Below are 14,443 nucleotides of genomic sequence, written 5' to 3'. Positions count from 1 at the left end.
TCTGCAAGTTATGGGAATCGGTCATGTCAGATAGATAGCGTGCAACTTTTGCACTACTTCTTGCGCCTCGATCATAAAGTCATAGAGATATCAAACTGCATGGGATCGATCGATGTACGTTGCAGATCAATATATGAGAGCTGGTTCCGGATTGAGATCACTTTTACCCGCCCAGTGCCTGCTTTGCTTTGCAAAGTAATCAAAGTAATGTCATTGACTCGTCGTTATCTTCTACCTGCTAGCTGCAAATGTATCATTGATGCCGCCACTTCGCGCTTTTGTGAAAAGTCCTTTGGTTGCAAGTACTTCACAAGCTAGGGTTCCTTTATTCACTCGTAACGTGAAAAGTGCTTCTGCATAGTATTCCACTATTCATTCGCACAAAGAGGTTCGTAACGTACGAGAGGTTGACCAAATGCTTATACAATGAATTCAATTTCCCAAGTGAAAAATAAATGAGCCTTGATCTGCCTCCTAGACTTTTACTTCTGTACTGTTTGGACTGTTTAGCGAGATCCATGGAATTCCTTTGGGAGGAACGTTGTCAAATAAACTATTGTGTTCATTTTTGTTTGCTATTCCTCAATGGAGTTCCTTAATTCCCTCTTTCCTGATTGGAATTCAGAAAGACCACAATTCTAGCTTGAATATTCCGTTGGCAAGCTCTCCATTGAATGCGATAATCACAGTCTCAACAGTTTTCTTATCACAATCACTCAACAGTTTTCTTATCACAATCACTACAAGTGGTCCATCGAGTGGGTAACAATCGTGTGATTTCGATCAGAAAAACAGTTATTTCTCAACATCTAACCACCTGACATGATGTGGTAAAGTTGGTCGAGCTGTCTAGTATGTAATCCTCATGTTTAAAGTTCGAGTCTAAACTCCCATAATTTGTGACCAACATATTTAAGAGGTAATTAGGTCTGTACACATGTGATGAAATATTAATCTTGTTTTGCTGATATACTCTCGTGATTCGTTAACCTCGATTCACATATAACTGGGCGGGGTATAACGTATTGTGGTATTGAGATAGTTGTTATCTCACATTCTCACTCCTAAAATAAAAAAGTGAAATCATATATTTTGAAAAAAAAAAAGAAAACAATTTGAATTTGAACCCGACCCGCCAACTACCGGAGAGGCGGAGATCACATGCCAAATTTCACTCCCACCAAACTCTTCTCCCTCACGTTACAAACACGCGTCCACCATGCGCGTCAGCCACATTAGATAGAGTTCAACAATTTTCCGCCAAAACATTAACTGAAACCCGCCAGAGCCCGAAGTTACCAAACCACCCCTCGAGCTCGTTCTCCGAGACACTCCCAGTCAGTCCTAGTCCTACTATCTGCTCAGAAACTCTGCAACCAGAACAATATCATGTCTGCCCAAAAATCTATCTCCCTCCTCTCTCCTCACTACACGTCAGTAATCACACCTCACAACCAACACAATGCCTCCCCAACCACCCCTCTCCTTCCCCATATTTACATCTCTGCCACTCGCCGCTCCCTTATTTCTCTCCTCCTCCTCCTCCGCGACCACGGAGCTCAACCACCGAGGTGGCCGCTGTTCTAGGGTTAAGGTTTTCAATTACATTCCCGGTTTCTCCGCTACTCCAAAGGTTTGGACTTTTCCCCTGCTTTGTCGTTTCATATTGTTTTGTTTGCGTTTTGGGTACATTTTAAAATGCTGGGATTTGTGAATTCAAGATTCTGTCTTTGACTCCAAAACACTGTAGAGTGTTGAGCTGTGTGATAGTTTGAGACCTATGCTTTGTTTGGGTTGGTGGGTTTTGAAAAGCTTGATTCTTTTTGGTTTTCATTGGGAATGGCTTTCTGGGTTTTGGGTTTTACTTATCCAGAGGTGAGGAGAAAGTGGGTTTTGTGAAATCCATGGTTGAAAGATACTGCATTGTTGTATGGTTTTATGTAAAAGGCTCAAAGTTTTGATTTTTATTTTGCTTAGAAATGGGTTTGATGAGAATCCAGAGTATTGCTTCTGGGGTTGTTAGTAAATTAGAGACTGAAAAGCTAGCTTTAGTTTTGAGTTTTTGAATTTTGTGGTTTTGTGTTCTATAGAAAATGAATGCAACTGTGATATGTTTATATTGGTTGTCTCTTTCAGGTTTGGAATGCACAGCTTTGGGTTGTGAAATTTGAATCTGAAGAGTAAGCTAGTTTTGGTTGTTTGGAGGAATGATGGATGGGCGGCGTCATTCTGTGGATATACCTATCTCTAAAGCTCTGGTGGCTCTGAGGAGGGTAAGGTCTCTAAGGGATCCATCAACTAATTCTATGAGCAAGTTCTCTTCTCCGGTTGAGAGTGTCAATTGGGAAACGAATTCGGGTAATGATATCTCTATGCTGTTCTTGAATACTTTCCAAGAAGGTGGTTCTGAAAAACGTAGTTGTTTGAGGCCAAAGCATTCGGATTTGTATGGAGAAAGAGAGGATTGCTTTGATGATTTTGAATCGAACTCGGGTTTAGAAAAGTGTAGGTTGATCCTGCATGAGAATTCAGAGTGGGTTGGAAGCACAGGGAGTCTTAGGAGCAATCAGGGTGATGAGTTTGATCTTTCAGGGTCAGACAAGGAAGAGGTTTTGAGAAATAAGTCACTGAGTCGTAGATATAACAACAGTCATATGGATAAAGGATTGGCCTTGACATGCGTCAAGCCTTTGGAGGATGTGAATTATGAAGAAACTGTCAGATCATCATGTTTAGAAAGAGTAGATCAGATTGTATCAAAACGAAAATCACAGTGTGAAAACCGTGTTGATTTCTCTGGGGCAATTGGTGATCGTAGGAGTCGAACTGGCAGTCCATGCCAATCAGCAGGTGATGCTCTTTCAAGCCATGGTACATCCATTTTTGCAAATGAAGAGGTTGATATTGTTGATCATGATCATCCCGGTGGTGGACTAAGCTGCTGCTGGTCAAGAACTCCTAGATTCAGAGAAGCGAACATGTCGTTTGATGCAGACAACCATCCTTTGTTATACAAGAATGTTGATGATATTGCACTTTATGACCACAGAAACTTGAAACGCATAGGAAATGAAACCAATTCACAATTGGAAAAACCCAGGAGTCTGAGTCAGAAATTCAGGCCAAAGTCTTTCATTGACTTGGTGGGACAAAATGTTGTTGCAAGGTCTCTGTTGGGTGCTATCTCAAGAGGAAGACTAACCTCATTCTATCTTTTCCATGGTCCACAAGGTACAGGAAAAACATCAGCCTCAAGAATTTTTGCTGCAGCACTTAATTGTCTTTCACTGGAGGAATATAGGCCGTGTGGTCTCTGCTGCGAGTGTATTCAGTACTTCTCTGGAAACAGCAGAGATATCAGGGAAATAGATTCTGTGAGAATCAACCGGAGAGACCGGGTTAGGTCTCTTATTAAGAATGCAGCTATGCCTCCAGATTCTTCACGGTTTAAGGTTTTCATTATTGACGAGTGTCACTTGATGCGTGGGGAAACATGGGCGACTATTTTGAGTAGCATTGATAACCTTTCTCAACATGTTGTCTTTGTGATGATTACTCCTGATCTGGATAAGCTGCCACGGAATGCAGTATCACGGTCCCAGAGATATCACTTCCCAAAGATTAAGGATGGTGATATTGCAAGCAAGCTAGGAAAAATCTGTGTTGAAGAGGGGCTTGACTTTGATCAGGTTGCATTAAACTTCATTGCTGCCAAATCAAATGGGTCCCTTAGGGATGCAGAGATGATGCTTGATCAGCTAAGTTTGCTTGGTAAAAAAATCACTATGGACCTGGCATACGAACTTGTGAGTGCTTGGTAGTTTATCATTGATTTTTTTATTTTATCTTTCATCTATAATCCTCTATTTGTCTCAGATTTTACAGATATCTAATAATTTCTATTGTTTTGCAGATTGGAGCTGTTTCTGATGATGAATTACTCGAATTGCTAGATCTAGCCTTGTCATCTGACACTTCTAATACGGTTATAAGGGCCAGGGAGTTGATGAGATCAAGGATTGATCCCATGCAACTTATATCGCAGTTGGCAAATCTTATTATGGACATCCTTGCTGGTGAGGAAGGTGGTTCGGAAGTTCAGAAGAAGTTCTCTCGTAGGCATACCTGTAAGTAGTTTAAGATGGTTGCATCACTAATATATATCAGTAAATGCAAGTGCTTTAAGCATGCTGTCTTAAACCACGTCTTGTGAGATTTCGGTCATAACTTAGAATTAGGTTTCAATGAGTTATCAAGTACTTGAACAATTATTTGATAAATCATAAACTATAAATTATCAATACTACTAGTTTTGCTTCAGTGTGCATATCCTTCTTGTTTTCTTCTTGGATGAATAAACATCTACTTTGAACTTGTTATACTTGTCCAGTTGTCCTGTTACAGTTTCCTTGCATATGCTTATTGTTTCTGTAATATATGCAGTTCCTTACTGTCTCATCTTATGATCATGTGCTTATACCACGGTGTTGTGTCAATCTTCCTTATCACAGCTGAAATGGACGTCCAGAAACTGAGTCATGCATTGAAAATATTCTCTGAAACTGAGAAGCAATTAAGGGTATCCAAGAATCAAACAACATGGCTTACTGCAGCTCTTTTGCAGCTAAGCTCTGCTGAATCGTCCTCCTCATTGGATGCTAGTGATACAAAGAGTTTGAGAAATACACAAGAGAGAGGTGAGAATGTAATCCTATGATATGCAAATCATTTTCTTTTTCAAAATTAGCTTTCTACGAAAAGAGTGTTTGTGTTCATGTGACATATTTTCTTTTGCGTAAATCATGTACAGGGCAGAGCTTCAAGAATCTAGACCCTACTTCATGCAATCTCAATAGATCAAACAAATCACAAATGCAGAAGGATATTGATGAACAGTTGGAAACCATATGGAAGAGAGCTATACATTTATGCCAATCCAAGTCATTCAAGAACTTTTTGAGGAAACAAGGAAGATTGTCGTCTCTATTTGTGAATCAAGGTACATCCACGTAGTAGTTGCAATTCAGTGAATTCAAGGTCACGTATATCATCAATATGTTCCTTGTTTTATACTAGTTAGATGACGTATCATGACATGCAGTCTCTTATCATGAATTTATATAACATTAAAATGGGGTTTTCTTTCACTCATGAGAATATGTTAATTTTAGGTCTTGCAATAGCTGAATTGGAATTCTGCCACCCTGATTATGTAACCAAGGCTGAGAAGTCATGGAAAATCATTGCAAGTGCACTCCAATCTCTATTTGGTTGTAATGTGGAGATCAGGATCAATCTTGTACATGCGTCTGAGTCAAAGTTTGCATACGTGAAGAAGCCATCTTTCAGGTTGTTCAGCTGTTCCCGTAGAATGCAACAAAAGTCACCATCTTTCTGTGAGCGGGGAAGTGGTTCAGACTACTCTGAGTACACATCAGAAAAGCCTATATTAAGTGATAGACCTATTTTACCTTGTTCCTGTGATCGTGCTTCTCAACTGGCACATAACTGCTGTGACAAAATGGTGGTTGTAAGCACATTGAGAAATAGTGAAGGAAACGTACTGACCACAAGAGCAGCCTCATCCCGCAGATCATTTGAAGATGATGCACCAAAGGCACCTGGATTAATGGTTGATTCTTCAATGGAAGAGGAAATCAACCAGGACTGCCAGGTTTTATCTTTTCATCAACCTGAACATCAACCAAGGTGTTTCCCGAGATCTTTGAGGATTCAAAAGAAGTTGTGTTCCACTGATGCTACTCAGGTGACCTGTTGCACTAAACTACAAAACAAGTTTGCAATCCCAAGTAGGACATCGTTTGAAGCTTGTCTTTTGGGAAGCGATTCATATGCTTTCTGCAACGGCTCTGACAATGGTAACAACACTGGCAACTATAAAGAAGAGTAAGTGTCGCTCCCTGGTCTTCTTTCTTATTTTGGATGTGCAAATATTTTAGGCATTGAAATATTTTGTTTTACAGGTTGAAGGAAAACTCAGGTGTGCTTTGTTGGAAAACCCCCAGGCTTCCCTCAGGAAAGGTAGCTATACGAATACATATGCGTCTTCTTATAAGTTAGTGACAGGATTGACATCAGGAAGATAAAATAACAGTATGGAAAAAGTTGATAGAAGAAAATGAAAAGAGAGAAGAACCAAGAACTAAACTGGCCTCCCTAATTTCCTAGTTCTGTTATGTGATGCTCCTTGCAAGGGCTTAGGGCATAAGTTTCTTTCTCGTTTTGAGCAATCTACTCTTCCCTAACATGTTGATTTTAGAGGCATAAGATCTACTACCTGTTTGAAGTTGCTTTTTCTTAAATGCTTATGTAAATGCTTGCAAGGAGATTACTTTTGAATTCAACTTCAATATAAAGCTCTGACCAAGTTGCGTGCTGATGATGCAGGATAGGCAACAACAGCAGAATTCGAGACTAGTTGGGTGGGCTCTTCCATGTACAACTGCTTAGGTTTAGTAGTTATGCTGAAAAAGTTAGCTGATATGGTACAGGACCTTCAAAGGAGTTCATACCTAAGGAGCATTCGTCTAGCTAAATATTGCACTAGTCATTGATGTTATAGGTATAAATTTTGGGAACCTAGATTAAGGGTTAAATAATATACGAGTACTGGCTTCATGTAGTCCACTACTGCATGTCTCTTTTTAAGTTTGTACATCATGCTTTTATTAAGCAGGAATATGTAAGATCTCTATATAACTAGGACATCTGAGGTAGACTAGATACATTGAGTCATTGACATACCAATGGAAAACACAAGTAATTGCTAACGGACTCAAAAATAAGATAAGAAAATGCATACAATCGCTACGTAGGTATGACAGTGACAAATAGCGAAGGAAACGTACTGACCACAAAGAGCAGCCTCATCCCGCAGATAATTTGAAGATGATGCAGCAAAGGCACCTGGATTAATGTTTGATTCTTCAATGGAAGAGGGAAGCAACCAGGACTGCCAGGTTTTATCTCTTCATCAACTGAACATCAACCAAGATGTTTCCCGAGATCTCTGAGGATTCAAAAGAAGTTGTGTTCCGTTGATGCTACTCAGGTGATCGACTTGTTGCACTAAACTACAAAACAAGTTTGCAATCCCAAGTAGGACATCGTTTGAAGCTTGTCTTTTGGTTACCCTAAACTTGTGAGCTTAAGGCATAAGTCATATTACAATCTCGATAGGAAAAGGATTTGGCCTGGGCAGGATTGGAAAAGGTTTCTTGACCAAAAAACATTAGGAAAAGAATTTTTAGTATAAAAGGACCTGAAAACATTCAGAAAATATGTTTTACGGTCTAAATTATCTTAAATACTACTCATCGACTCCTCGTGCTGCTCCTTTTATGCTGAATTGTATAAAATGTCACAGAATAATGACTCTGTAAGTATTGTTCGCCTCTTTCTGTTATTTTCATTGCTTCCGATTCATGTTTGTTGAAACTCTATTTTAGGCTGCTGCGCATATGCTTCTTGCAAAGCCATGTTTTCCATTCAAACTCATTAAATTGATCTTGAGCTGCTTCTTTTTTGAACTCCCATTTATAGGAGGAAGTGAAACATGATAGCTACATGACAAGCATTTTCCGGCCAGATTGTGATACTTGTGAGAGATCCAAGGTTTATTTCATTGGCTTCTCCTCTGAATAAATATTACGAGACCTAATTCTTTTTAGACAAAATAAGCGAACTGAAACTGTAATTTTTCCTTTGATTGCCTATATATAGGAAGATGGAGAAACAGGATGTCTGGATCTTGGAGATGGCCGAGAACTATGCTCAGATTGCTCTTCTATAGCCGTCACGGATTTGGACGAATGCAATTACATAATCCAAAGTGTGTTTGAATTCTACAAAAAGGAAAAACTTATAGTGGATGAAAAAATTCCCATATTTTTCATCGACAGGATTCAGATGAGCAAATTTTCTGGAGGTAACGTGACTAAATTCTAGAACTTTACATGATTCATCACTTTATCCTGCATATGCATAAGAAAATAGATCAATTTCTATGGTTTCCTATAACTGCAAGACATCAATCAAATTCAATAGTGTTTAGTTATCTAATTTTGCAAAAGATAGATGGTTTATCTTGTAAAATCGAATTAACAGCACTAGTGCTTAATTACAACCTTGATCTATTTTAACCCTTTGCTTTTGTTATTATAATGATGTAGATCGTGCACTTGGCGTGTTCATTTGAAGTATATGGGCTTGCTTTAAATTGCACTCGGGTTCTGCATTGCCGGTTAGAATGTTGGTTATGCTTGTCAGATTTATTATATGTAGAATTCATACGTTAAGAGTTTCGTTGAAAATATTGAACTTTTAATTACTTTTTCTTTCTTTTATAGAATTGCACAAGGAATGCTTTTTTAATCTATACACTCCAAAAGTTCTTCAATTTTTAGGTCTCTAAAATATACTTTTTTAAGACTTTAAGGTATCTAGTTGAAAACAAATGGACAGTCTAGAATAAATTATATTCATCTATACTATGTGTTCATCACTATGATGATATTGAAAATTCAAAAGATTTATCATTAGTTAATTTTATGAATGATTTAATCGAATGAACAGGAAGATGACCCTATTTATGTGTATATAATATTGAGTATATGTGGGGTAAAATGGTGAAACAAGCAATCAAATGTTTATTTTTTCCTCTGTGACAGATAGAAAAATATTCCAGAAGTGGAGGAGAGATCAAAAAGGTTTTGAAGTTCCCAATAGGACACACAATTGCAATATTGTTTGGGAAAGCAGAGTATGTATATGTGTACTTTGTCATATAGCTTGATATAGTTTACAAAATCTATAACATCAATCATATTTTCCTTTATAAAATAGGTCAAGTATTCTTCTTTAATTTCTGTTTAATTTTTTTTTTCTTTACAATTCATCTGTCTCAAGTAATTTATACATGCATATATAGTATAGCAATAGGAGCGACCTTGGCTCATGAGATGATGCATGCTTTGGTTCTCCCTTCAAGGTTTGAATATGAAACTTTATCTTTTTGGTTTTTCAAATTACGTACTTATGTACATTCATTATATATGTTAGTGACCATCCATAAATTTAATTAATTGATAGATATACCATGGAGATGTGAACGTAGCGTTAAAGAAGGTATTTGCGAAGTAATGGCTTACAGATGGTTGCAGTGGTTTCCTTCTAGTGGCTTTGATAACCCGTATAAAACCAATCAGCAAGTTCAATATACAAAAGAGCTGAAGGAGTTATTAGTAGAAAGAATTCGATGTCAAACTGACAAGGTGTATGGCCAAGGATTCAATATACATAGATGCTATGCGAGCTATTGAAACGGTTGGCTTTAAACCCACCCTAGATCATGTCATAAAATATGAAACCTTACCACAACCTATGATCATGTCTGCTGCCGCCGCATCCGCTACCACAGTTGAATATACAAAAGAGCTGAAAGAGTTATCAATGGAGAGAATTTGGTCTAAAGGAGACGAGGTTTCTGTTCAACGATTCGTAGATGATACACGAGCTATTGGAACAGTTGGCTTTAAACTTATCCTGGACCATGTCGTAAAAAATGGAACTCTGCCACCACTTATGAAGTATAGTACATGCTCCGCCGCCACCGTTGAGTTAATAAGAAAGAATATCAATGCCACCCCACAACCTGATCAGGTATTATGCAAGGCGTCCAGTAATACAACCAAATCATTTTGGAAAACCACGATTGCCACAACAATAAACTTCGTATCGAAGGCACCCACCACCTGGGAAACGCCGCGGATTATTTTTGGTCACTGCCACCACCAATATCACCAAGGGCAAAGCCATATAAACTTACATGAAGCCATGTTATCGGCCATTGTATCTGTTTTTATAGTATTTGAACACATGTGACAATTATAAGCAATTTTGTGTCAAATAATTAAAGAAGATTTGTATATAAAAAAAAATGTTGATTATCTTGTATACAGTTGGAAAGATACATAGTATAGAATCACAGATTGACTCAAAACAATTGAAAATCTTCATCAATCTCTAATGCTTTGGATACATGCAATTGTAGATCAATATCAAGATTCAAGAGGAACCAATTAAACAAGTTTCCAAGGATTTATTAGTTAGGATTATGTATGATACATTTACAGATAGGTGCACATTGCTTTATTACCGGTATTATTCCAAGGCTGAAACTTGGAATTCCTTCTCTTCTCTCCTTTCCTCCCAGCTCTGGGTTCGATCATCTTTGATTTTGCAAGAAAGCCTGATGAAATAAGTTTCTGTGACATCATGTTTCTACAGCTCTTTAGCTAAGCTCTGCAGAATCATCCTCCTCGTTAGATGCAAGTGATACAAAGAGTTTGAGAAATACACAAGAGAGAGGTGAGAACGTAATCCTGTGAGGCTGTGATATGCAAATCATTTTCTTTTCCTTAATTAGCTTTCTACGAATAGGGTGTTGGTGTTCATGTAACATATTTTCTTTTCAGTACAGGGCAGAGCTTCAAGAATCTTGACCCTACTTCATGCAATCTCAACACATCAGACAAGTCGCAAATGCAGAAGGATATTGATGAACAGTTGGAACTTGGAAACCATATGGAAGAGAGCTATACATTTATGCCAATCCAAGTCATTCAAGAACTTTTTGAGGAAACAAGGAAGATTGTCATCTCTATTTGTGAATCAAGGTACTTCCATCTAGTAGTTGCAATTCAGTGAAATCACGGTCACGTGTATCATCAATATGATCTTTGGTTTACACCTGTTAGCTGACGTAGCCTGACATGCATTGAAAGCATGAGAGATTGATGAAGATTATCAATTGTTTTGAGTCGATTCTACTACATATCTGTATATAAGATAATCAACAAATTTCTTTTATAACAAATCTTCTTTATTTGACACATAATCGTTTATAATTATCACTCATGTTCAAATACTATTAAAACAGATACAATGGCTGATAACATGACTTCACTGTGACCCAAAATAATTCGTGTTTTGCAGCTGGTGGCGGCCTTCCGTATGAAGTTGATTGTTGTGGCAACCGTGGCCTTCCAAAATGATTCGGTTGTATTACGGGACGCCTTGCATAATACCTTATTAGATTGTGGGGTGGCACTGCTATTCTTTCTTACTAACTCAGCAGCGGCGGCGGACCATGTACTATCCATCATAGGTTGTGCTAGAGTTCTATTTTGTACGACATGGTCTAGGTTGGTTCCAATAGCTCGTATATCATTTATGAATCGTTGGACGTTATAAACCTTGGTGGAGCATGTACTATCCTTCATATGTTGTTGTAGAGTTCTATATTTAATGACATGATCGAGGGTGGGTTGAAAGCCAAATGTTTCAATAGCTCATAGTATCTCTGAATCCTTGGCCATAAACCTCGTCATCTTGACACCGAATTCTTTCTACTAATAACTCCTTCAGCTCTCTTGTATATTGAACTTGCTTATTGGTTTTGTGCGAGTTATCAAAACCACTAGAAGAAAACCACTGCAACCATTTGTAAGACATTACTTGACATATCCCTTCTTCAGTGCTAGGTTCACAGCATCCACGAGGTACACCTATCAATTAAATACAAATAGGAACTCATAAATTTTATGGATGATGATTACTAAACATATATAATCAATTAAGTACAAAATAAGTCCATAAACCAAAAGGATAAAATTTCGTTCTCAAACCTTGAAGGTGGATCCATGCATGCATCATCTCATGTGCCAAGATTTCTCCCATTTCTACACTGTATATGCATAGGTGAATTGCAAAGAAAGGAAAATTAACAAAAATCTTAGAAAAATATGATCGATATTATAGAATTTGTAAACTATATCAAGGTATTTGACAAAGAAGTGAAAGAACATGTATACATACTCTGGTAATCCGAATAAAAGTAGGATTGCGCGTCCTAGTACAAACTTCACGACCTTTTTAGTATCTCCTCCACTTCTTGAACATTTTTCTATCTGTCAAAGAGGAAAAAGAGCATTTGTTTGTTTTACCATTTTAATTCACATATATAACTCAATATGATAAACAAATATAAATAGGGTCATCCATTTATATATAATTAGCTTGAATCATTCAAAATTCCAATATCATCATAGTTATGACATATAGTTTTGGAAACTTCATACTAGATTGTGCATTTATTTCAAGATATCTTAAATTCTTAAACGTTTGTAATGCAGTTTTCTCTCCATGATATACGAAGACTAAAAAATTGAAGAACTTTTGGAACGTTTAGATAGAATTGCATAACCTTCGTCCTAAACAAATCCATAAAAGAAAAGAAAAAAACTAATAAAAAATTCAATATTTTCGATGTTAAACTCTTACTGTTTGAATTCTACGTAGGAAAAATTGACGAAAATAGCCATTATTCTGAATGATAGTGATAAAGACGACGACAATTTTAAGCAATTCCATAGGCTGGAAATGAACATGCCACGTGCATCATCTGTACCATAAAACGAAAAGGTTAAAACAGAGTAAGGTTATTATAAATCACTTGTGTTGTTAAACAGTTGTGGGAAACATCCATTCTAATGGGCTTCCTTGGAGGACGACCACCTGTAGAGATCAGTCAAATATCTTGCATAAACTGTTTAGTGATATATATACTAGCCAAATCATCTATAACCAAACAATTTTGGATTTTATTGATATATCTTCTTACAGTTTTATAAGAGCATCTTTAAGAATTTCTTTATAGTTTCTCTATTATAGCAAAAGTCAAAGCTTTAAGAACTATTAAAATTTTATCTCTTTTATGTGCATGTAGAGCAAAACAATGAATCATATACAATTCTAGAGTTTAATCGCGTTACCTCTATATAATCTCTTCATTTGATTCTTGTCGACGAATAATATGGGAATTTTTTTATCCACTTCAAGTTTTTCGGTTTTGTAGAATTCAAACACACTTCGGATTATGAACTTGCATTCGTCTGAATTCTTGAGGGCTATAGAAGAGCAGTCTGAGCATAGTTCTCGGCCATCACCAAGGTCCAGACATCCCGTTTCTCCATCTTCCTATAGACATATATAGGCAATTAAAGGAGAAAGATTCCAATTTCAGTTGGCTACGAATATTTATTTATTCGTAGGAACATGTATTATGAAGAGGAGCCAATGAAACAAACCTTGGATCTGAAACAAGTATCACAATCTGGCGGGAATATGCTTGCCATATAGCTATCATGTTTCACTTCCTCCTACACAAGGGCGTTCCAAAAAAAACAGGGGGGTGGGGGGGTGGGGGTGGTAAGATCAATTCGATGAGTTTGAATAGAAAACTGCATGGCTTTGCACTAAGCATATGCAGCGGCCTAAGAGTTTTAACAATCTTGGATGAATTGGAAGCAATGGAAATAACAGAAAAGAGGCAAACAATACTTACAGAGTCGTCGTTCGGTGACATCCTATACGATCCAGCATAAAGAGCAGCACAAAGGAGTAGTATTTTACCCTAAACCCTATAGCAATTCTTTTTCTGAATGTTTGACTCCCTTTTATACTAGCAATTCTTTTTCTATTTTTTCATATTGTAATGATTTATGTTCTTAAACTATCTGAAGCATAAACAAATTCATGCAAGTTTTTTCATTTAATGATATTTTTGTTTAATATGATCTTCGCTATTTATATATATTTTGACTCTTCTAGTTGGTTTTTCTGGCTACGCCACTGGTCTGAAACATACTTATATTAAGCCACCAACGCAAAAGAAAGAACACAACTACAACTGGAAAACCAAAGCAACGAAAAAAAAAAGAAAAGCATAGTAGTAATGATAGGAGCATAAAATGCGACAATTTTATAGTTTGACCTTTGCATTTAACTTGGCTATTTTCCTTTAAAAAGATTGTTTTAACTTTGTTATCTTCTTAGGTACTTCGTGGAGCAAGATAATGCAAATATGTGCTCAAGTGATACAAGCAAGGCTTCCAATACGAAGTAGAGATGTCATTGATGGAGATTGATTACTCATATGGTCAAAAATATCAAGGAAAGGCGATGGAACCACTTCACCAAAACAGAAGCTGCAAACACCAAAAAAGCTGAAAAATGGGTTCTGCTTATTTTCTCCGGTTTTCAAGGCTAATTTCCATGCGGTTTCGAGAACGGTTTCACCAAGATGACTGCCCAGATTTGTAGAGGAGCATTTGTAGATCAATTTGGACTCAAGAATCATCCAAATCGGTGATGTCATCTGGGAGTTATGAAGCTCCAAAGTTGGACAGAAAATCAGCAGTTCCGGGAAAGCTGTGCAGCAGTCAAGTTCGAGGCAGTGTTTGGGCTGGATTTTGAGAAGCTTTCTTGGGGTTTTTTTGCACGATTTTGAAGAGTGACATCATTAATATAATTTTCCCAAAAGCCAAGTCCAGATTATATGTGGAAGACATTCAAAAGCTGG

The 14,443-nt window shown here is 37.3% G+C and overlaps 2 protein-coding genes across 2 annotated transcripts in view; one reads left to right on the top strand and one right to left on the bottom strand.

Moving 5' to 3' along the window:
• Window positions 1-2,207: 2,207 nt before the first annotated feature.
• Window positions 2,208-8,218, top strand: LOC101293597. The gene is made up of 9 exons (XM_004300980.1): window positions 2,208-3,806; window positions 3,914-4,127; window positions 4,512-4,705; window positions 4,879-4,999; window positions 5,172-5,907; window positions 5,985-6,042; window positions 7,564-7,635; window positions 7,744-7,948; window positions 8,193-8,218. The coding sequence occupies exons 1-9, from the start codon at window positions 2,208-2,210 to the stop codon at window positions 8,216-8,218; spliced, it is 3,225 nt and encodes a 1,074-aa protein (XP_004301028.1).
• Window positions 8,219-11,534: 3,316 nt separating this feature from the next.
• Window positions 11,535-14,443, bottom strand: part of LOC101293308 (cytochrome P450 71A22-like) — a 3,874-nt gene continuing 965 nt past the window's right edge. Inside the window, exon 2 of the mRNA XM_004300979.1 lies at window positions 11,535-11,588. Within this exon, the coding sequence (XP_004301027.1) occupies window positions 11,535-11,588 (54 nt within the window). The remainder of the gene's footprint in view (window positions 11,589-14,443) is intronic.

This window comes from Fragaria vesca, linkage group LG5 (genome assembly GCF_000184155.1).
Source record: "Fragaria vesca subsp. vesca linkage group LG5, FraVesHawaii_1.0, whole genome shotgun sequence".
NCBI classification, from domain to species: domain Eukaryota; kingdom Viridiplantae; phylum Streptophyta; class Magnoliopsida; order Rosales; family Rosaceae; genus Fragaria; species Fragaria vesca.
This window is presented reverse-complemented; position numbering and strand designations above follow the sequence as displayed.